Raw genomic sequence first — 25344 nt, 5'->3', positions numbered from 1 at the left:
ACCAGGGTCTGGACCTACCATACCACTAGTAAAACTGATTAGTGCTCATTTTCAAAATATCTGCACATAATGTCCACATAAAACCAAATCCCACTGATTAACACTAATGCTTCTTTAACCTTAAACTACCACACCTTCGGCTTATTTTAAAGTGATTGTTCATGGCAGTCAGCCAACACAGTAGGGATTTTCTGTTGTTTTAAATATTCAAAAAGAACTATTCTACCAGACCACAGAATTCCTCGTTTGATGACAACATTTCAGACATTGAAAAAGATTTACTTAAGGTAAAAAATCCTGATTAACATCCATTTGCCTTTTGTAAGATCATCTTCACTTTTAGGAAACTTCCATCACAAACCTGAGCTATTAAACACAAACATTTCACGGTCTGCTGATGAATAATTTTGCTCCTCTGGTACCACATTTCCTTTTCGTTGTATATCTAAGACATCAGCCATCTCTCAAACTGCGTGGTAAACTCATTTAAACCATTTAAGCTGAACTACCACTAAATGTTTATTACAGATGAATACATTCAAATAACTGCAGAACATTACACAGAGAAATGGCATCCTCGGAGCATGACTGATTCTGGTACATCGCAAAAGAGATCCCGCTTATCTTCTCTTAACTTTGTCATCTTTTCCTCAACATACACACTAACTGCAATGGCCACAGCAAAGCTGCATAAAATCATCGTTTAAAAATACTTTCCACAGTTCTTATCTGAAGACAAGCAAATAATTCATGTGATCTTAATTAAAAGTTAACATCTGCCGTGATCTGGTTACCCAACAAGATTTGAAAGGTAAATGCTGCTTATATAAAATCATTTATCGAAACTGTGACTATCAAATGTTCTCAAATACATTAAATGATAAAATGTAACTTTAATGACCCTCAGAACATTTTCTAGTATAGAAAGTGCATATTCCCCATTATACATATGCAATTTCTACTAGTTTTAATATAATTTGTTTGAATTAAAAATATATACTTAATTTAAATTACTCACAATTATTTTGAATGTGCACTACAGTGCTCTTCATGGACCAGATCTCCACTCCTTTACTCAGGAAATATTTCTAATGATTTAACTGGAAGGGTTTTTTTTCCTGGGTAAAGAGTTCAGAATCAGGCTCATAATACTGAAAAATTATTTGCTCTGGGTTTTAAAATAAATTTAAAATCCTACTGTCTTAATTGCAGCAAATACCCCTTAAAAACAAATGCCCTTGGATATGTGCAAATACAGATTTGAAAAGAAGTGTGAGTAAGATAAATACACTAAGTGTAATTAGCCTTACTTTGGGAAAAAAAAGCATAGCTACTGTTGCTTTGTTATTTAGGTTTCTAATTAAAAACAAACAAACAAAATCAAACCTGACAATAACCCATCCTTTTAGAATAAACCAGTACCTCTAAGGGCATATTGGCTCCTTGAAGTTTGAAACTGTATAAAACACTACCAACACAAATATTCACACTATTTTGATGCATTCAATTTCTCTTTCTTCCAAAGAAACCACCAAAGTTTTACCAAGAATGAACTCAGGGACAGGATGAGCCCAAACATTATGGCTCCACAATTTCTGACATTTCATGCAATTGACTACAGGTGAATGTTTGGCATTTTCTTTAGAAAAATGCCAATTATTCGACTGTCACAGAAAAATCTGATTACGAAATCAAGGTCTTCTACTTAAAAATCAGTTCCTAAGATTCCTTATATTTCCACTTGTTTCTGAAGCATCTGTGAGTACATTCAGAGTTAAAGTAATTGAATCAAGTAACTTCTTGTTACAGAAGACACAACCCACACATTTTTCTTAAGCCAGCTATCATTTTCAAATGCAGCAAGGAGGCTAGCAAAATTTATTTTTTTAACGTGCACCTGCATTTTATATATACATATATATGTAGATACATATATATATATAAATATGTGAATCTAAGATACCTTTAAAAGCCTCAAAGAAAACAAAACCCCGTCTGTTTAAATAAAGAGGTTACATTTAGTCATTGCAAAACAGGGATACAAATCTCATATAACTTTCCAGAGAGTGTCTTCTGTGCACTGGACAGCTTCACCAGTGCTTCATTCTGGTTTTATCAATTGAATTTGACTTAGTCCACAAAAAAATCTGTTGTAGAGATTTATGTATATATCAGTAAGTAAGGTCCTTTTTTTTCCCCCCAGTCATAGAGTAAGAAAACCCCAAAATATATCTGGTTGAACAGTCATGGAAACCACTATATCACTGCCATTACCCCTGATTTGCCCTTGTTTATGGAGTAAACAAGAATAATGTACTTCATTCATGGATCCCCAAAATTTATGAAGGCATATTTAGTAGAGACGGAGCACATCACTTTATCGGTTCTCTAGAAACAGGTGGAGACTATGCTGTCAAAATTTACTTTAAATGCAATATTAACATAGCCTTAAAAGCCTCTGTAGAGAAAGGAACACAGCAAGTTAAGAAGTGTTTAAAACCCTGCCAAATGTAAACAAAACAAATAATAGCATCCAAAACATTAAAACTAGGAACATGCATTTCCAACTGGCACGTAAATTTAGTATCATCAGTACCTTAGAAATGAGCCCACAAGCCTACACAGAGAAATTAAAAGGACCTGCTAACTGGTGGAAATGAGAACTTAAATTATTTCTTCACTTAATCTGATATTATTCTTAAACAAGCAGAACTGAAACTTACATACGACCATACTGCCTAAATGCAAACACTCATTGTCACACAGGGATACCTTCCACCAGCACCTTGCTGTAATCATTGGGATAATGCTGTTATCATTGGGATACATCATCCCATTGCTCAGGCAGAAGAGGGCTTTTATACCTGGATTTTGGACAATTACAGGAACATTTTGCAGCAAATTAAATAAGCAGGCAAAGACACTTCAACATGAATATCTGAAAGGAAAATGTAACTTGCAGTGCCACAACTGTATACACATTTATATACATAGGTCATTCATTTCCTCTTTTATTCACAAATACTGCAATTTAGCAAGGCTGCCATAAAAGCTTCTGTTAACATACACAAGACACAATGCATAAATCACCAAAACTTTTTTTTTTTTTTTTTTTTTTTTACTTTGCCATTCAGAGGAAAATTGAAAAAAGATATCTGAAATGATCACCCATCTATATGAGAACATTTCCTTGTGCTACTTAATTATGGGGGTTTGAGAAGACAAGTATATTCCAAAAGACTAATAAAAGGTTTTTAAGGATATTAAGCACATGGCTTTTACTGCTTATAGCAGAAGCAGCTACATTAGTTCATTCCACATTCAGAGCCATCAAGTCTCAGACTCCTGAAGCAGACAACATCTGCAGCATAAACTATCCAACTCAGCCTAGAATGTTACCAAAAGTTGTTTTTTTTTTTTCTTCTGACTATAGCTATAATGTCTCAAGAGGATTTGGAAAGCATGCAGAAATGTTAATGATGATCCTGAAGATGTTATCAGTTTAGGTTTTACAGTTTCACTACCTACTGAGCTGTGCAAGCATTCACAGCACAGAAATACTTCATAATTGTTTGTAGTTTTTAGAGCTTTAAACACTCTTTGAAAAGCTGAACTGACGGCTCATTTTGCAAAGGGAAAGCAATTTGAAGGAAAAAAAAAAAAAAAGTTTAACACTCGGGCCTGTTAGCTTGCTTTCACTGCAAGTAAACAAAAAGTCCCCATTAACAAGCATCCAGGACAAAAGGAGTTAATATTTAATTAAAACCAGCTCTATCCACTGTAACAATGACCTGGAGCCAAACAAGGCAGAAGATGTATGAGTCATTCTTTCTGCCAGTGAATGAGACAGCTGATCTCCGAAGCAATTCCTCAAGACAAGCAGTCAGAACTGGAGTTCTGCCTCCATTCACAAAAACACAGTCCAGCATGAACCATGTGGCCCCAACCACAAGCTTTTCATGTCACACCCTTCCAGAAAGCTACAGCAAAGTAAACTTGAACTTTAGGCATAAACACAGTGATTTCACTGCTTTGTCTCAAGATGCAGCACAGACCTGCTGAGGAACGTTATTTAATAAATGAAAACTTAAGCAAACTATAAAGCGCTTAAACTTAACTCTTCCTTCTCCCACTCACAAACTGCTTCCAAAAGCTCAGCTGCACTCCAGAGAAAGGTGTTCCTATTAAAAAAAAAAAAACAAAAAAAAAAAACACCACCACCAACAACAACAAAAAACCCTGGAAACTGCCCAGAAAAACAAGAAGCTGAAAATGCTTCACTAAAAACTTTATTTTGGGTAGCGGAACACTTCCTGCGGTACTGTGTGCTCTGACCTCATGCTTCACTTTTAGAGCTAAGAGCAATTAGTTTTAAAATATCCATCATTTATTCGAAGTGGCAAAAGAAATTGAAATTGACAGGAAATTCTATATGAGCAGTAGTATTTTGGCCTTAGCTAAAATAAAACTTCAGGCCTCAACAGTAATGGATCTATTGAGTTTTCTTTGATTCATTGTCACTTCTGAATATCTGAAAGATTGGCTGAATTGTAAGTATTCCTGCAAGAGCTGGGGGGGGGTAGTTGGTGGCTCTTTTTCCACAGGAACAACTTTTTCTAAAGAAGCATTGGGAAGGCAAAACAGTGATAAATTTCAAGATGGTAAAAAATATTACTTCCCATAAGCACTGGATTTGCTGTCAAAACAACTCCAAACCCTTTTTACATAACGTGAGATGCTCTGACTTATAAACTTAAATGTACATCAAAACTAGCTCCAGATCTCAAAATTCTTTCTTATGTGAATAATCCCTAGGAATATGAAGATGGGTTTGCAGAATCTGTTTTTCATTTGCTGCTATACTAAAAATGAGAAAAAAAGATTAGCTTAAAAGGGGTACTCACATTTAATATTTCGCTACATGCCTCATGGTTAGCAAACCCCTCTACGCTTTTGAAAATTGTGATTTTGAGTAAAATTATTTACTTTTCTAGAAAACAAGAAACATGAATAAGTTTGTTACTACAAAGACTTTCAGATTTGTAGATTTTTGGTGGGATTATTTATTTTGATTTTTTTTTTTAATAACATCCCCTTCCCTCCTATTTTGCCTAATCTAACTGTTCTTTTTTTTTTTGTGCAGATATTTATGATCATGAGCTGTGAGTATTAGAAAAACCAAATCTATCAGATCATGAGAGTCCACCAAAAAAAAAAAAAAAAAGAAAGGCGATATTCTCTGTACTACAAACTGAAAGTGTTTTCACTGCTTTTAAGAGTGTTTGTCAGGCAGATTTCAATCATGAAGGTATTAAATTACTATTTCTTGACTCTTATTGCTCCTATGAAAAGGTGGATAGTTCTTGAATGTGGCTACATACCACCTGCCTTACACTGGCTAAATTTTACAACTTTTTGGCAGAAAGAAGCTGGTTAGCCAGGTTAAATCAAGCCACTCAAACTAGACTAATATTTGAAGATCCAGTACTCTCTTTAATTAAAAGCAATCCTTCAAGACCTAGAAACTATTTTCTTTCACACCTCCTCACTCAAAAAATAAGCTACAAGTCAACACTCGCTTAAACATCACTGCAACACTGGTGGGACATACACATTACGAGAGCAGAGGGAAGAAACTTATTTCCTCAAGTTCATTCCAAAGTTGGCCAATAAATACTTGTGAGAAATTACTTACATTCAGGTACTAAGAAGTGGCTTCTGAATACCAGTAGCCTGAAGCCATCCACTCAATTTAGCTGAGTTGCGGTAGAGGCATGAACCCGTTACCTGTAGCTGTTATTTCAAACCACTTACTGTTTACTTAATCTTTTTGTGTGTTTTTCAAATCACACAAAGTACATTGTATTTTATTTTTAGTACATTACCATCTGAGAAGCTTATTATCTGTTGCTCTAATTAGCAGATCTAGTGCATAAATTTATTATTTGCCTTCACTTGGGATGCCTTTTATGTATCTTGAACAAGCTGTAGAAGAAATTAGTATCTAAATAATATTAAAAAAACCCCTGTTTTTTGTTAACCTAGTATTCCCCAAAACCAAATGTTTTCACCACAGAAAGAAGACACTCACTCATTCACCCAGTAACAATTTGTTCTCTCTTCATTTTGTTCCACAATAAGTAGGAACAGCTACCATGACAAGATAACATTAGACTAATATTTTAACCGCTTTTTTCAAGTCACCGAACAATTGCTACTTGACAGAACCAACCTGACTTCAAATACATGGTATCAGTAAAGTCATTTTATAGTATTATCATGTCAAAATGTTGCCACTGAGTTATCTAAATATAAAAGAAAAGATAAAATCCAAATAATATTTGTCTTGGTTAGCAATATGCAACTTTAACCATTTCAAGGTTGAATATTGAAAAAACTACTAAAGGCTTCCCATTTACAATTTCTAGCAGGAGAAAACTGTTATACTCTGTCTTCCGTCTTGCATAACTATTGACACGGGGCAACCTTACTCAGAAGTTTTACACCAAAATAATTCAGTCTTTCTTACATATATAATACTACACAGAGTAAGAAGCAAAACTCATTTCCATAAAAATCAACTATGCAGCTACTGGAATACATTTGTGAGCTCTCTGTAAGTAGTATTCAGCTTGTTAATTATGTAGTAATAAAATATTAAACAGGTTACTGAATTGTTTATATTTGGATTAATACTTTAATACAAGTGAACCTCCCACCATTTCCAAGAGGAAAAGAATATATTTCTTTTCTGTTTACTTGTTTACCACCAACTTGTCACAGGTGACACTAACTATAAAAATCTTCAGGCTAAAGCATGTGATGCAGAAAGGACAGCTTCAGGAAAAGCAAAACAAAGAAAAATCCGTAAGCATTATTTTTGGGTGTCATAAAATGCAACTCACTTTCTTCTCCTAACTAATAAGTAGATTTTTGACCTGGTTACTCCCCAATGGGGATCTGAACTAGTGGGAGAAACCTGGTCAGTTGCCACTGGTTTTCTTAAAAAGGGTCAAGATGTTTTAAAATTTCATGGTCATTTCCCTGGCTCCAGAGCATTATGAAAAGAAATATGTAAACAGTATTGATGCTGCCAAATTGGCAGACTTCTAGCCTAGGAAGGTCCAGAAGAACATAAATGGACACATCTAGCAATGGGTAAACAAGTCTGATTTCAAAATCTGTTTCCTGACTGCACTTATCCATATAGACATTTGAGCAGAGCTACAATGTCCTCAAACACTAGCATATTATAAAAACTAAGAGAAGTTGTAAAGGGTGGGTTTTGTTGGTTTTTTTGTTGTTTTGTTGTTGTTGTTTTTCACAGAACTTTGGGATCACGCTAATAGCTCAATATTTGATGTTGTCATCTTAACTTTTTATTTCAGTTTTAGTTTAGCCTTAAGAAAAGCTGTGCTACGTTTGTGTTTCATGAAACAGCTCAAACCATGGCATGGCCCGAAACTGAAATTTCTTAAAGTATTTCTAGAACACTGAAAAAACTGTAATATTTAGTTTCAATATACTGTAGACAAATAGCATTATTTAGCTTTATTACTTTCTGCTAGGTAAAAGAGTAGCTTTTTTTCCCCCATTTTTAAATATTTCCCAGATTATTTTATCTACCTTTATGAGGTTATTCAACCTAGCTGACATGGGACTAGACACCTTCTCTCTCAAAACCCATCTAAATTTATTCAGTGAAATACACTCTGATAAAGAGGAAAAAGGCTCTCAAACAAGTGATTCTAGTTGAAAATAAGCAGTGCCTTGAGAATAAAAATTGTCATCACATTAATTTATGTACCTATGCAAATGATCAAATTAGTTTTAAATTCTGCATTATTTTTCAAAGTTCCATTACTATCTGCACATGCATTATGAATCTGCGTGTATTTTTTCTGACTTAAGATCAAAGAAATTTAATCATTTTTCAGAAACAAAACCATCCATGTCAGTGAAAAAAAATCAAACTGAAAGTTAACCTCTAAATTAAAACATAGTATCTTTTTAGTAGCATTTTAACATGTTTCTGATTTGCTAACATGAATGCGATTTCACAATGCAAAGAGTTCCTTAGGAAAATTACCACGAGGAGACAGATACAGTTACATCTGACTATTATACTACAAAAATGATCTTAGTACAGGACATCCTGTTTTCAATTATTAGGGAAGAATTGTATTAGTTCATAAAAAATATATCCTCTGTTACATTAATTCCAGAAGGGGTTTTTGATTACACACAGAATAATCCCATACTAAAACTAATATTAGCAGAATAAAAATGTCATCAAAATAAACAATACCTCACAACTTACTTACAGGTAAAGAAACTATTAAAGAAACTGTTAAAACAGAATCAGTGAATAAGCAACTAGTCATCAGCAATATTTCCCTTTCTATGAACACCAAGAGCAAGCGTTTCACTCCAACATTCCTCCTTTCAAACAAGAACAAAACAAAGCAAACAAACAAACAAAAAACAAAAAACACCCCCCCCCCCCAAAAAAAAAAAAAAATCAAAGGGAAAAAAAAAAAGCCCCACCAAAAAAACCCCAGAACATCTCTTCTATAAACAGCTGTGTATAGTCCTGTACAGGAAAAAAAATAAACTTATGTGAATACTCACATTCATTTAAATCAGGAGGAATCTGGAGAGATCATTTTAACTTGCATCAAATTTATGTCTATTTCAGATGCAGAAATTTACATAAAAAATTGACCAGAAATATTAAGAACAGATAATGCACAAAAATCTTTATGCTTTAAATAAACAGTACTGCAAATATCAAAGGAAAAAAAATCAGAAAACGTTGCTGAAAACAAATAGACAAAAAAGGTACCTGCAACTTGTTAAAGTTCTCCTAATGCAGCAGCACATTTTTGTTACTGTTAAATGAATCTCTCAACAGCTACCCAAAATTCAGATTTGTGCATTATTGTTCTCAACCCTTGTCTCTTCACTAGAATATGCTCTGTAAGATTATTTGAAATACTTAAAAGAACATGCATGTGTTAAGACCGATGTTAGTTTTCTAATCACCCGGCACAGAATCTCATGATCACAAATACAAAGACAAAAATAACATGCAAAATATTTAAAGATTTCTGGGGAAAAAAAAAAAAAAAAAAAGAAAAAAAAAAGGAAAATAAAGAAAAAATACTGGTTAAGTATTTCATACACACCTAATGTTCTGTGTTGTGAACAAGGTGGAAAGAAGACACTTGCACTTAAATCTTGAAGCATCCCGTCCCGATGAACCCAGAGAAACTAATTTCTGCCATCAGAAAAGTACTCCACCAGAACACCAAATAATTATATGTGCTGCTGAAAAGGAAACAGCAAGCCCAGTTCTGGCTGTATGTAGTCTCTCGAGGTACAATAATATAAACCTGATCAATTGCAATTAAAATCTGAACAGAGGCTTAGAACTTGAAGTCTTGGTGCATTAGTTCTTGCCAAAAGCAGATGTGATTGTGAGCTGGAAGCAATTTCTCCTGGTAATTTGTGATGACACTGGGTAGAGCAGCCCCAGAGTCCCCAAAGACAAACTCATCAGAGGCTCTAATGTATGCATGACACATGAGGTGGCTCTTTTAGAGCTCAATTAATTGGGCTGAACATTAAGACAGCAAGTTCAGGACTTTTTTTTCCCCCTCCAGAGTTGTTTTTCCTCTTTTACAAGCAGTTTTTTCACTTACCTTCTGCAAGCCATGTCTCCTGTAATTGGCTCAGATCTTGAAAGAGTTCTGCAAAAAGATAAAGACATGGATAAAAGACTCACACCTGTAATCTCTTCACAAGACTAAAATACATTCAAAAATATATTTTTCCTTAAGAACAATATCCATTAATACTGTTTCGGCAGTCAAATGTACAGAAAAAGCAGGCATTCTGAAGCATCAGTTACTGATTTTTCTACACCTATTAATAAAAACCCAAGCACTTACTGTATTTTCAGCTCTTGAAATAATAACCAGAATCTTAACAGAGCTCTCTAGTATAAAAGGCTCATTCAGCAACAAATAGAAAAGTTAAAAATCATAGTATTTCTTACAGATTAATTATTTCTTCTTTTATAATTCAGGCCTCCTCCTGTAATATCTTCCCCAGATAAAGCTTGCTTGGACTTCCACAGTTCTGCCTGAGCAATAACTGAGTATTTTTAATACTAGGGTCATAACTATCATATAAAAATTCTGAAGCCATGACGTGAGATGCTGCAATAGCAAAGAGAAATGGGAAATCTTTTGTACTTCCCCTTATGTTTTACTTTGTATGACATGAGAATCACCACTATTTCCTCCATGCTCACTATACTTCTTTAAAGCTAAAACCATCTTCTTCATGGACTGAATTTTGCAGCAGCTTATCTTTTGCAATTCACTGAAATCAGTTACTTACAATGGGTGTAAACCAGAGCAGCATTCAGCTTACTTGCAAGCCTCAGAAACTCAGTTACAAGAATTCTGTTTGTTAAGACTAAGTAGGATATTTGAACTAACAAATGGTTTATTTTTAATTTAGTGTATTTTGAGAGAGACTTCCTCTTTTATGAATGCTGACAGATAACTATTTACATATACTTAAATGACAGAGGCTATTCATTTATCCTGTGGACTGATACCCCACATGCACATTGGGAAATTATTTAACTGAAAATCAGAAAGTTGTTTTCTTTTCAATCTACTTTTCCAAGCAAGTATGGGTTTTGGAAACTGTGAGTGTGTTCTTACCCTGTTAAGATTTACATAGGGGTAAGCTATAGCCTCTACATATCTTCCTGTATGTCTTATGTACTTGCAGGGCTCTAGGCATAGCATAATACAGACCTTGTAACCTAAGGAAGTGTTAACAGCTATTACCAGCCCACAGCTCTCAAGCTACAATCCTGAGTGGCTACTGATGGGACTAAGTTACAAATCTTTGGCCTCCCAAAACTTTCTCCACACTAGGCTCCCTTAATCAAAATTCCCTGGATTTTTAACCCTGTTAGTGTTATACAAAAAGACAAACAGGCCAGCAAGCACCAGAAGCCTGACTATACAGTAAAGCTGGTGAAAATCAAATCTCCACACCCACATTCTCTCGCTCCTGCTACCCTCAGTGAAGACATACCAGGGAAAAGGATGTTAAAAAATGGGAGGGATGAAGAATGCCCTAAAGCTGAAGAAGCCTGATAGTGAAAAAGCCAGGTGCCATGACTTGTGTCAGACACCGCAAAGGCTTGGCCTCAGTGCGTGACATCCGTCTGCCACATGTGCACAAAATGCAACAGGGTAAGTCAAGGAAAGACTTTCAACTTAATAAATTTACTGCCTTTGCTAGTTTGTTTTGCATCAGTAAATGCAGTTTTCTCGTCTTGTTTATTCAGATTGATCTAGATATATTTATCTCCAAAATAAATAAATAAAGAGCTCTCAGAAAGCCTCTCTGCATTAGTAAGAAAGGGAGAAGGGGGAAGGGGGGAAAACAACAAACCCTCACCTTCTGAATCATGAGCCAGGTCTCTGTTAATGAATTTTCTTTTCCTGACATTTGTCGGTCTCTCATTACAGTTTCTCCCACGCGGATTCTATAAACAGGAAAGATCAGTTACTTTAGAAATCTGAGGTTTGAGATTTGGTTTGGTTTGTTTGGGGCTTTTTTTTTAAATTTAATCGGGAATACGCAAAGTTGGCATAAATTCTTCACATTTTCAATCAGGGACTTCTTGCAAGCTTTCAATTCCTAACAAAAGATACTGCTGAGCACCTAACATCCTCCAAAAGATTCCTATGTCTAAATGCAACACATTTCTGACTATCTACGTAGACATCTATTTGTACAATACACGTATAACGTGCTCAAGCAGCAACACAATACCAATCGTATTTTTAGCATCTGAAGTATACAAACCTACACAATAGCTCAAAAATCCCCATAGCATAAGCTGTGCAGGAGAACCCAGATATGAAATTATAACAGACTGTTTTTTGGTTTTTTTCCTGTGTTACTTATAAAATTGTTTGCAAAGTCCTGAAAGAAAAAGAAGAAGAAGGGAAAAAAAAAAAAAAAAAAAAACAAAAAACAGGGAGGGAAAAAAAAGGTTAATGTTTGCCTCAACTTCATTCTTTTGAACGTTGCAGGCAAACGCAGCCAGAAACTTTGAATGCAGCTGCTGCTGCTCTCGCCTCCCTCATCCGCTAATCATGTGCATGATTTTTTAATCATCCCAAAACTGTCTTTAAAAGAACACGACGCTTTATTGCAATAACTAAGAAGATAGGCTCATCTTGCCAGCAAAGCTCCCAGATGAAGAGTTGCCCCTACAGCCGTAACAAAGCAGAGACTGTGTCTGTAAAACTCCCCCACAGAAATAACTCGGAGTCAAGTTTATAAACACCAACTTTGAACTGATCACTCACATTGGTGACCACGTAAGGCACTTGCTGGTCATAAAATCCATCCATTCTGCAGCTCTTCCACGAGACTTAGCTCAGTGTTTTTATTTACTGGGCATTTGATCTGGAGATTTCCTCGGGATCTGGACTCCAATCAGCCTAGAGGGGAATACAAGATGGCTTTTAGATTTAAAAAAAAGGCATGAATGAACTGCTTCCATTTGCATACCTAATTAACCTCAAAGAGTCCCATTCATAAAAAAACAACCCTCCCTTCTCTGCCTTCACCTGGGTTACACGCTCCTGCCAGCAAAACGCGGAGCAAAAGCACTCCGCGGCGGCGGCGGCAGGCAGCGGGGCGAGAGGCAGGGCTTTATTTACACTGCGCCGCACCCGCGGGCGATCCGCGCCGGCGGCAGCCGCGGCTCTCGCAAGCGTGTGCTCAACTCGTAATGGCGAACGCGGGGCTGGCCGCGCACCTCGCGGCGGCGGCGGCGCCCGGCGGCCACGCACTCACCGCGCTCTCTCTCTCTCTCTCTCTCACACACACACACACACACACACGGCCCCCCCGCCCCGCGCACCGGCCACCTTCTCCCACAGGATCGCTCCCGCAGCCCCACCGCCGCCGCGCCATCCTGCGGGGCGGCGGGCAAAGTTGCGGGGGAAGACCCACCTGAAGGCCACGCGCGGCGATCGGCTGCAAAAAATTCCCTCCAAATTTAATAAAAACATTAATTATTCCCCGGCACTTCCCCCTTGGAAGCCGCGAGCGCCACTGACAGAGCTCAATCCCGTGGTTTTTCCTCTCCTCCTCCTCCAGGGGCCCCCGAGCCGCGCCGGCGGATCCCCGCCGCCCATTGGCTCCCCGCGCCCCCCGCCGGATCGCCGGATCGCCGCGCGCCCGCCCGCCCCGGCCCCGGCCCCGGCCCCGGCCCCGGCCCCGCCGCCGCCCGGCCCCGCGGGGGGCGACTCCCGCCGCTGCCCCGACCCTCGCCGCCGGCGCGGGAGCGCCTCGGAAGTCGGCACTCGGGTGCCCGGCGGTATCCCGGGATCCTGCCGCTGGCACGTCGGGTCCCCTGCGCCCCAACCCCCCAAAGTGGCAAGGCAACCCCTTCCATTCACAAAAAAAAACCAAACAAACAAACAAACAAACAAAAAAAAACCAAAACAAAAAAAAACCCCACCAAATTTAAAGAAAAAGTTTCTCCTCCCTGACTCCGTAAAGCAAAACACTCCTCCCCACGCACACGCGCGCCCTTTCTGGTGGCAGAGCTGCCCCGCAAAGCGCCGCGGGCGCCCGGAGGTTAGCGCGGCGAGAGGCGCTTCGTACCGTTTTGCCCGGAGCTGGTGGCATCCCAGGGCTCATGGTTGCTCTAGGTTTGGGGTTTTGTTAGGCGTTTTTTGGTTGGCGGTTTTGGGATGGGGTTTTTTGATTATTATTTTTTTTTTAATCGTTGAATCATAGAAAGCAATTTTTATTTCTACGAGGATGACATAATTTCTAGGTTTTGTGGACAGAATTTGGCAGCGCACATACACTGTGTGTAGCGGTGCCAGGAGTTCTGAGGACTTCTCCTAGCAAGCTTTCCGTTCTTCAGACAGAGTGGCTGTTGGAAGGTTGTGTCCAAAAACTCTTGCCTTTCTGAACTGCCAAGGTGCACCAAAGCAGATTTTGTGCTTTTGTAACAGCTACATTTGTCCTCTCTTTGAGCAATAAATTTCAGGTATCACAGCAATCAGGTAGTAAATTTAGGTATTCATGACGCTGTCTTGCTGTGAGATATGAAGTTTCAGCTTTCTATGATCTGATTTAGTTCAGCATTTACCAAGTAAAGCCCCAAAGCCAGCAAGTCCAGCTTCTCACTCAGCCCTTTCTGAGGGCTCCTATTGTAGCTAGTGGTGTAAAGCCAACTAAAGAAACCTGCTTTTGCATAACTTCCCTGTGTTTTTAATATTCAGGTTGCTTCTTCTGTACTACTTTGTTTCAAAAACTATAATTGTTTCATTACACTCTATCCTGGAGCATATTACCCCTGTCACAACACTTTGATTGTCCTCTTTTCTGATCTCACTATCCATACTCACTTGTCCAGTCCAGCTGAAGAAGAGGGAAGCACCATATTCCCACCAGTCCTGTCCTTCCCATACAGCACTCTTAGGGAAAACATCCACCACCGGCAGGTTTTTTTTGTGTTCTTGCTCCTTCTGTTTTCACACACAACCACCCCAGCATACCTGCATTTGTGAGAGTAATGTTATTCTAAACGTAAAAACCCATAATAATTTTTTTCTGTTCTTGACTAAGTCTCTCAGCTGCTGTTCCTGTAAACCACTTTTGTGATAAAAAAATTGGTAATTCTACCCTCCACCATTGGCAGCTCTCACTACACTGGATTGCTCAAAGTCACATCCAGCCTGGCCTTGGACACTGCCAGGGATGGGGCATTCACAGCTTCTCTAATGAGGCCATCATTTTCTTATTTATACCCATACTGAGACTGGACCAGCTGCTGTGTTTATGGGAAAGCCATGGCTACATGTACGGCCCTGGGAAACAAGTGGCCAATTTAACCCACTGGATGGATATCTTGACCCACTCATCTACCAGCTCCCAAAGCACTAGACTTTACCATGTATTCTTCTAAAGCAAAATCAGTAATGGATTTTCTTATCTTTAAACAGTGCACTAAAAATTGTTGGTGTGCCAGTGACCCGAGGTAATTAAACCAACATCAAGTGAAGTTTCCAGAGTTACCTCAGAGCCATCACATATTAGGTATTGCCTATGAAGTTCACATGGCTTGGTCCCACCTTTCACTTCCCTACATCACAACCTGCACCTTACAAAGTCTGGCACAGCACCAGCACACTGTGGCCACTTCCAGCACATACCATCACCACCCCTGTCCGTGTGCACAGGTTTGGCATCCTGCTTTACTGAGCTGTAGGAGATCAACACTCTGCAAACAGCCAGGCTCTCTGTGGTCCCAGCTGGCCTGTAACTCCAAGAGAAGCTGTGCAACAAAAACATCCTGGCAGGAGAAGCATTGTATTTCTTGCTGTTCCTCCTCATGCTACACATCTCTTCCTCCCTCCTCCCTCTCTCTGGCCCTGTTACACATGCTAGGGAAGAAAGGAAGAGTAAAGCTGTTTGGAAGGCCTCTTTATCCTCATCTTTGTTTATCCACTGTGCTGAGTGGTACTCAGAAAAACTTCATTAACTATTAAGAGGAAGATGCTGTAGATGTAGTTCTGCTGCTGAATTGCAACTGAATATCATCATCAGTCATAACTGTCTCATATGTTAACTGGTGAAGGCATAGTAATTACTATGTAATTTTACGTTTGTTCAAAATTCTTGCAACTATGTTAAAATATAACTACTGTTAATAGTACTGCACTATTAAATATCTTTTCTTTTTAAATAGTTCTTTTAGAAACTGAAAAATTAATTTCAAAATCACTTCCATTTTTAGTTGAAAAGATGAAACTTTTTTTTACCAAATTGAAAATATATTAAAAAAAGTGCTGAATTTTACTACAAGAAATCATTTAAAAATCAACTTTTCTAATAATACTGTTTTAGAAATAAGATATTAGTTCTCTTTTACAGAGATGTTCAAGTACACTATAAAGCTTCACTATATATTGAAAATTATATATTATTTCTATTTCTTAATGGCAATATATACTTCACGCATTTATTTGAAATAGGACAATGAAATATGTATTTTCTGTTCAATTTGACACACTATGAAGATCCATATAATTCCTGTAAAGACTAAAAGTAAATACAGACAGAATAAAGATAAGATTCGATAAATACTGGTTGCTTTTGGAAAATGTAAAAGAGTTTAAGCACATTTTCAAATCAAGACATAAACCATCATAATCCAGTGTAATAAAATCTAAGTTCAGTATTTTAAAAAAAAAATTACATATTATTAATTTTCTTGATAACAAGACAGAGAAATACACTCAAAACTATTCTATTATGAAAATATAAACCTTCTGGACACCTTCATAAAATTATGCTTATACTGAAGAAAATCATTTAGAAAAAGGATAGTCACAACTGGAGTGTAATGTGCCGGTACATTTCAAAACTAAGTTAAAAAAAAAAAAACAACCTTACTAGTTTTTGAAATTGTTTTCCTTCATCCATTCCCTCCAGGCATTTCCCCAGTAAACTTTGATGTCACTGATGGGCCTGACAGACAACAAAAAGGATGCCCTCCATCCAAACAACTGTTGAGTAGCAACTTTCAAAACATAGTCTATAGAAGACTCATTAAAATAGCAACTACATATGTGACTGTCTATAGCAAATCCATGAAAACATAATGAGATTTCTGTCTGGTAAATTAACCCTTGACCACATTTTAACCTCTTGACGCTGATTCTTTAAGAAGATTAACAGTGCTTATTCTGTCGTGATGCTAGTGTCATATAACAAAATAGTATGCAACAGCAAAATTAAAAAGAAAAAACCAGACATTAATAGGGCAGGTAGTTGCCCATAAAAGTATGTGCAAACAAGTATCTTCATCGAAAAAAGGAAAGAAAATAACAGAGTAATCCCAGTTTGACTGTATGAAATAACAACACATTTCATACGTTCTTGTCATTTAGACCTAGTATTACAAACTTTAAGGCCTCCATAACCAACTGCATTTTCAATGTCTGTTTTCCTGATAATGCAATGCAGGGCAATTTTCAGAAAAGATTTATGTTTTGGAAAATTATACTTCACAGGGAAACTAAAATTAAAATATTTCACAAAGAGTGCAAGAAATTAAAAGTCCAGACAAATCTTTTATTGCAATGCGTGCTAACCATATCCTGGTCTCCAGGAAGAAGGTTACCAGGAGATCAAAGGAGATTCTTCCCCTCCGCTCTCTTCTTGGGAGACTTCACTTGGAACAATTCATCCAGCTTCAAGGCCCCTGAAATAAAAAAGATATAGCCTTACTTGTTGGAGAGGGCCACTATGTTGATCATAGGATTTGAGAACATCTCATATGAAGACAGACTGAGAAACTTGGGGTTGTTCTGCTTCAAAAAGTGAAGGCTCCCGGGAGAGAGACCTTATAACAACTTCCAGTATGTAAAGAAGCCTACGAGAGAGATGGAGAGGAAGTTTTTACAAGGCATGCCGTGAAAGGACAAGGTGAGAACCATTTTAAACCAAAAGAGGGCTGCTTTAGATTAGATTTTAGGAAGAAATTGTTTACTATGAGGGTGATGGGGCACTAGAACAAGTTTTGCAGAGAAGTGTTGGATATCCTATCCCGGGAAGTGTCCAAGACCAGGATGGAACTCTGAGCAACCTGGTCTAGTGGAAGGTGTCCCTGTCTGTGGCAGGGAGGTTGGAACTAGGTGACCTTTAAGGCCTGGTCCAAGCCAAGCCATTCAATGATTCTATGAAACATGAAAAGTTAAGTTTAATAATATTTTCAGCCTTCCTCATAACCAAGACTTCAAAGTATAAAAGCTTTAGAAAGGAGAAAGTTTGGCAACTCACTTGAGGCACCAGCCTAGTTGTTGGAGCAGAGTAATCTCAGTATTGTTCTTGATTTCCTAGTGGCCTTCTGAGTAATTCCTACGCAGCCAGCCCCTGTTATCTCACTGGGGGTTTTGTGCCTATAAAATGAGATATTCAGCATCGAGTTCTTTACTTGAGAAGTACTGTTGACAGTAATAGTCTATTACTATTGATTGTGGAGATACTGGCTGCATCTAGTTCCTTGGATTGTCCTAATCTAGTTCCCTCTGAACTTTTGAGGAGCAAAAATGTTACTCATATGTATTAATTTCAATGACAAACACAACAGGAGAGAATCATCTAGAACTGTGAATCAATGATCAGGACGAATTCTCAGCTCTTTGTGCCAACATGACCAAAGCAACAGGCAGTCCTCCAGTGCAAAATGCTAGAGAACAACTCAAAAAACTTTTTGACTGAGATGTGTAAATCATCTTAAACCCATCACAACAATACTCATTTACCTACCAACTGGGAAAATAAAAATAAAATAAAAATTGTACTAGTCCAGGACTCATAGAGTAATGTATTTGTCACTGGAAGAACAAACCAAGTTAAAACATGTAAATTGCAATAGGTTCTTGCAGGGTCAGTGGAGTTTCCAGGTTTATCTCCTTGCAATTAAATTAATGAAATGGCCAGCCATGATAAGGTGATAATGAAGTAGCCTAGAAGTCACTTGAGTATCAGGCCAGTAGAAGAACTTGCACATAATCTTACAGATGGCTTTAATTTGCATGTCCTCCTGTATGGATACCAAGAGAGGCTTGTGCAAACACTTCAGAATCCTTCACATACTTTATGTGAGATTTCTGCCCCACTGTAGTTCATAGAGGTTGCAGAAAACCTCAAATCTCTTGATGCAGTTATAGTCTAAGGCAAACATGAAGCAAGGAACAGGAAGAGAAATGCCTAAGGATTGTGTTTACTGAGTTTGCTGGAAAATCTCTCATTTAGAAGTTGATCAGTGCTCATTAAATGGTTTTGGTCATCCTTTAAGCCCTCCTGAAACCCAGAAGACACAAAAATGACACAACATGCCCTTTCAGAATTACAAACTCTCACTCAAGATCACTACTGGACATGCTCAGAGCTTGAGCACAGATATTAACGTAGCAGCAAGGGGTCTGTAGGAAAAAGCAATGCCATTTATTAAATGAGTGGCTATAATGACCAAAAAACCAAACAAGCTTGTGGAGTCAAAGAAGAGCCTTAAGCCTATTTCCTTTTTTTTTTAGCAATTGCATCAACTGGGTCAGTAAAAAATATGACCGCTCTCTACAATTGTTCATTTATCAATTTTGATAGTTACAGCAATAATCAAAACTATTACTATTAGCAGGCAATAGCTATATTGATATTATATCATATATATATATGTACATTTGAAATTATAAACATGTATAACCGTCAGGACCTTGCCATCCACTTCTACCTGTGTACCATCCTTAAGCCCAGATGTCTGAATACAGCATCTGAGTATTCCAAGACAAGCATCAGAAGAGTCAAAGAAAAGGGACAAAATCTAAACATAGCTCCACAGGATCAGATACTGAAATGACATGCGAAATGACAAGATACTGAAAAACAGATGTTGATTCCTAATAGAAAGAAAAAAAGTAAAATATAAAGAATAGTATTTCTTAGTGTTTCTTTTCATGTAGCAAAAACCTAGCAAAGATGAAAAAATACCTAAATAAACCAAGAAAAGCACATTTTAGATGTTGTTTCAGAGGCAAACCCTGCTCCAATCTCCAGTTAGTTAGGAAATGGCTTCGCTATTAAGAGGCTGTGGCCTGCATGCGTTGCCATTGGTGTTCAGGTGAGGAATTAATTTTTTGCGCCCATTTGCAGTAGGGCATGTATTTTATTACAGAGTAGATAACGTAGGAGAAACAGACTATCTCAGCTTCTGTGAAGATAAGGTGATCATGTGCATTATGTTCTCACTTTTGTCACATTTAATATGTTCTCTATTTTTAGTTGCTGAGAATGCTAGCCTTTGTAGCTGGGCTTTGTTGTACCTGTGAAGCTGCTGAATAAAGGAGGTGTCTGTCCTAGACAGCAGAGGTGTTTGCTCACCAAAACAGAAATGAAAATGTGTTCCCCCCCCGCGCAAACCCAGTATTCTTGAGAGGCAGAGGTATCAAAATAGACAGTAGCTATGTATCACTTCTATCTGTGCCTAGCAGATATATTTTAAATTAGAAGTTTTAAAGCAGCATTTGAATGAACACAACGTATGAGTTTCTTGAGCTTTCCATGAGAACTTTTCCCATCCAGAGCAAAAAGTAAAATTTGGGGCACTGCATGCTGTCATTACTGCTTTTATGGCTGTCACAGCTACTAGAGATCTACCTAGAGCAATCAGAATCACACTCAGGTTAAACTGTATTGTGAGGAGCCTATGATGGGTTGCATCTATGAAAGTTGAGGAGAGCATCGAAATAGGGAGAGGATAGCAATACAGACAAGTAGCTAGTCCTTGGCAGCACTACATGGCACATGCAGGCAGAGATACCAAAAGAGAAAACGAAATTCAGATACAACAAAACTGTAGCTAGAGAGTGACTGGGAAAGGCCAATGTTTGCAAGGTTTAAATTGAGGGCAAAACAGCTATGTTGAGTCACGTGGTAAGTAAATTCTTCCCTGGGAGGAAATGCAAGGTAGAAAGAAAAATAAACAAAAAATGGAGACTAAAATTATATGTACAGATGTAATAGGATATACAGGAACTATAGATCAGAGTCCCACCAGACAAATTGTGCAAGTCTTCACAGAAATAATAAATGCCACAAAGGAGATATCATTCGAACCCTTGGAATTTATAAAACACGGAACATTTAGAAACAGGAAGCAATGTTTTCATTCAGTGAATTTAATGTGCTTAAAAACTTGTATTTGCACCTCCCAAAATCTGTTCACAAGATAGGAAAGAACAATTGTATGTGTTTTGCAAAAGAGGAAAATTAGGCTCTTGCGAGTATACCAAGGATCAATAATAGGGACAAAAGTTGCATGCTGGGAGGATTTCAGTAATATTCCAAGACTTCATTTCTTCTTTGACCTAACTATTTTGGGTCACCAAACTAAGCTCTGATGTTAGAGGCTTCTTCCACATAGAGTGCACAAGGTTACCATTATTCACAATTTTGCAATTCATTAGTTTTCAGTATTTGAAAAAGAGGGGAGATGGGAAGAACATGCAATCTTTGAATGTTAGGATTTTCATTTTTGAAAGTATTGTGTTTTAATAAGGCATTAAGTTACTGGTTCTTATTTCATTTTGTCATAAAGATTTTTTTTTCCTATTTTGAAGAATAAATAATATTTTTAAATGTCCCACATTCAATCAATCAATCAAATGAAAAAGGAACTGAAAGCAGGACGTGGAATTCAAGCCCTGATATATGTGACAAGGGCCAAATGGGGTAAATGTGCTCTAATTCCAGCTGCAACTGCTGCTTTTATAGCTACAGGTTCACCATATGGAAGCAAGCAAGGTAAAATGACTGCAGGTTAAAAGGAACCTGCCAAGCTCTTGCTCTCTGAAATATATTGCTATGTGTTCACACAATTTTCGTCTTTCCAGGACTGTAGAACCATAGATGAATTCTCCTGTCACTTTCCATTAATGCATATTTTAAAAAAATTGGTTCTATAACTAAAATAAGACATCTTCTGAGAACTGTATGCTGCCTTAATGAGAAAACAGCACATGTACTGTCCCAAAGAGCAAGAAGTATTCTTGTAGCATACTGACATTCTATGGTCTTATCTTCCTTTCTAATACACTGACGGCTGAAAAAATTACTATAAATCTGAAAAACACCTTTTTACATAAGAAACGCTCATAAGCCATTCTGCTCCATCTATTTCCTTGTGCATATTATTCTACCTATTAATTCTGATTGTAAAAAGTGTGACGTAGAGCAGAGACTTTGAAGAAAAAGTATGAACAAAACAAAATATCCTATTTTGTTTTAAAATAGAAGGGGTAGAGATATTGAAAAATTTTCCACTGAACTTATTTACTCTTTACTGCACCTTTTTATTTGGTCTCTGTATTTCTTAAGTTGGCATACTGTTAAATTGGGTACTACCTACTCCACGTACAAGTTTAGAAGCATCACGGACCAAGGCTCAGAAGTAACTAAAGGGGGTTTTGTGAGGATCAGTGTGTCTTCAGGAAAAACATACTATTGTGAAAAAGATCCACAGAAGCAGGTGCTTTTAAAATGTCATGCATAAGCACAGCAAGGGCTCCACAAAGTCTATGACTTTTACAAAAGAGTGTTAAAGTTATGTAAAATAACAATATTAATAAAAACCACCAGCAGTTCAACAAATGGCAGTCAGTCTGAATGGAAATTTTCAATTGGGCAGAATTTCAGCAATGGAATGGCAGAACAGAGGCCAAAGGAATTGGCATTTATTTGCTTATGTTTCAGAATCATATCTAGCTTGAGAAAGATGGAAGTAAGTAAAACAGCAATATAAAAACTACAGTTTATGTTTGATAAGACGTAGAGTATTTAATTCTATTATACCATTAACCTAAGATTTAAAATATAAAAATCATATACATGATATACACAAACATACATCATATACATGAACATAACATGACTGGCATTCCTTTTTCCAATTTTGGTTTGGGTTCATTATTTATTTTTTCTTGTAATTTTAGTTTAAGTTTTTATTTATTTTATTTATCATAATTCTAAGTTTAGGTCTCCTTCAGTGTTAAGTGTTATGCTTATTTTTCTGTTTAAGCTTAGAGACCGGTACTACAGTTTGAGCTGGACATTAATTAAATTCCTGATAAACCATGTTCTAATAGGAAATGTTGGAGTGGAGTCTCATTGTGAACAGGGCCAGATTACATTTAAAAAGAAATTTAAAAAATCTTTTCATTCACTTAGAATCCAGTGCAGATAAGAACACAAGCTCAGAATGACATAAAATTCCTCAGATTGTAGATTTGCATCCCCAAAATATAAGGCTCCTTATATCTAAGATTACAATCTCTGCAACCGGTACTTTATTCAGGATGGTCCTGTTGCAAACTCTATTGACTCTTTGTATTATCATCTCTATGCTTTTGATGATAGCCTAAGGAAGAAAGATGTTTTCTATTCACATTTTACAAATGAAAGCTCAAATTTACTAAGCACAATCCCCTGAGTCACTGTGATTTTTTTTCCCCCTTCAGACAAGAAAGATACAAATTAAAACATAATTGAACTATGGAAATTTCTTTTTTGCTTTCTTCTAATGTTGATATGTTTTACCAATTCTGATTACTAAATTCAATTGTGTAAATCCAATTCATTGCACAAAAACTGTACCAAGATTTTGAGGGCTAGTACTTTACTGCAATTCAAAGAAAAACTTTCCAAGGTTCCAAGACTTCTAAGTTGATATAATATTTTTGTTGCCTTATTGTCTGGACTGGATACCATTCTTTACCCTCAAGGTCTCTTAACAGGGTGTCAAAACATTAATTTCATAAATAAAAAGTAGAGGGTGAAAATTACCTTTGTCTTCATGAGAAGTCCAAGCTACTTTAAACTTGACATCTTTGATAGATGTTCCTTACAGGACATAGCTGAAAAGAAGCAAAAATATATACAAACAAGCACCTATGCATCCAGCCACACCTAAAATCACTCAAAACTGAAATATTCCACTCATAGCTTTACCCCTAGTATAGTGAAAGGGGGTGTACCTGGCGTATACCGGTTAGTTTGATAGAATATTCTTGGACAATGTTCAAAAGCTTAAGCAATAATGTAATTTTACAGCCATGTAAAATGTAACTCATACACAAGGATTCAACCTTTATATACATAAAGTCAAATTAGTTAAAAATTACAATGGTAAAAAGAGAAAATATTCAAGTATTTTGGCTGAATCACATAGTAAAAGTATGGATGTCCATGAAATAGATACCTATATTCTAGAGTTTAATATTGTCAGGGATATTGACCTAATTTCTAGTAGTAAATTGTACAGAAACAAAGGATGATTGAACTAGTGCTTCTCTAATTGTATTAGCTGCCATCCTTACTAGAAAAGAGCAACTGTAGGCTGCACAGGTTTCTTTTTTAGAGCTCAAGTCACAAAAAAAGAAAAATAATGAGCCAGTATCTGTAAAATTCCTGCAATATCTTTAGCAAAGGGATGTGATTTCACCATATACCAACTAACGGTTGCTTCCTAGTGGCTTGTGATTCTCCAGAAGGCACCTGATGATACAGAAATTGTTTCTGCATAAACTAGCTTAGGTTCTTCAGTAGTCTTTCCATACCACTTTGCTGCAACAGTGTAGTAAATAAAGGCTGATAGAGATAAATATCTATAACTTCTAAAGTTTTCTAATTTTATCCTGTGGCACTTCTAGCAATAGCTCTTTTATTGCATGGGATGCTGTCAACTAAATATGACTTAGTGGGTTGTGCAGCCTATCAGATTTTGCAAGCTCATTTAGAAAGCCCTTATCAAAGCTTAAATTCAGAGTTTTGTCCTGAAAGCACGAGCATATCCCTAAACAGAGCTAAGAGAGACCAAATATTTCTGGCATTTCCTTTAAAAAAAGCCCAACAAATGAAAACACATCATCTTGTATGGAACTGAGCACTTCAGGAAAATGCTGGAAGGGCAACTCAAAGAAGTACCCACACTGCGCCTTTAAAAAGTAGCAGTTTCTATTAGGTTAAATATAGCAGAGAAATCCGCTCTGCCAGTCCTGGCTGACAAACATCTCTCAGCTTTTCCAAGAGGAACATGTCTATGGGAAGAGTTCAGTTGACTCTTGATGAGCATTTAGGCTTAGGCTTCTGTGCAGAGACTGTCAACATGAAAAATATTCTTGCCAACTATAGTAGTGCTTTTACAAGACCACTAAGCACAATTTCTTTTTTTCTGTCTGAATACAGCATTTTTTATATTTTTCTTGCTTTCCATATGGATATCATCTGCTGTTCTGAATGATTAATAGTAATATAACAGGACCATATTCAGAAGACCTCTCTTATCTGTACCAACATCTCCAGATGCAACTCTTGTGAAAATACTACATACCACATTAGAGTGAAACACTAAACACGACTCACCTCATCATGAATACAAAATCATATTCATCCTATTTATCCCTGTTACAATAGTGAATAACAAGAAGGGAAAAAAAAACCCCATAAAACTTTCTTGCTTATTTAGACTAATGATGATATTGTGATGTTCTACGTATTAATAGCAGGGTTTTTTTAATAGTGAAATAGTAACCATTATTGTCAAAGAGAAAACTATCATAAGTGTAAATTAACAAATAAGCCACATCTAGCACCCCTGAAGATCAGATCTGGAAAACTGCAAGAGCTGATCAATTCATTCAATATTCATCAGCT

The 25344-nt window shown here is 37.1% G+C and overlaps 1 protein-coding gene across 6 annotated transcripts in view; it reads right to left on the bottom strand.

The window, feature by feature from the left end:
• Positions 1-14495, bottom strand: part of ETV1 (ETS variant transcription factor 1) — a 67516-nt gene extending 53021 nt beyond the window's left edge. The window contains exons 1-4 of one of the 6 annotated variants that reach the window (XM_058422291.1): positions 14475-14495; positions 12411-12545; positions 11491-11578; positions 9705-9752 (exon numbers count right to left, since the gene is read on the bottom strand). In XM_058422291.1, the coding sequence (XP_058278274.1) occupies positions 9705-9752; positions 11491-11578; positions 12411-12455 (181 nt within the window). In that variant the 5' untranslated portion in view covers positions 12456-12545; positions 14475-14495. Of the gene's footprint in view, positions 1-1018; positions 1121-9188; positions 9331-9704; positions 9753-11490; positions 11579-12410; positions 12546-12615; positions 12760-13062; positions 13194-14474 lie in introns of those variants that run through there. The other 5 variants (XM_058422287.1, XM_058422290.1, XM_058422289.1 and 2 more) reach the window with 5 other exon arrangements.
• Between the last annotated feature and the right edge of the window lie 10849 nt (positions 14496-25344).

Source organism: Hirundo rustica, chromosome 1, assembly GCF_015227805.2.
Source record: "Hirundo rustica isolate bHirRus1 chromosome 1, bHirRus1.pri.v3, whole genome shotgun sequence".
NCBI lineage: Eukaryota > Metazoa > Chordata > Aves > Passeriformes > Hirundinidae > Hirundo > Hirundo rustica.
The sequence above is the reverse complement of the archived record's forward strand: the minus strand, read 5'-3'. Positions and strand labels throughout refer to the sequence as shown.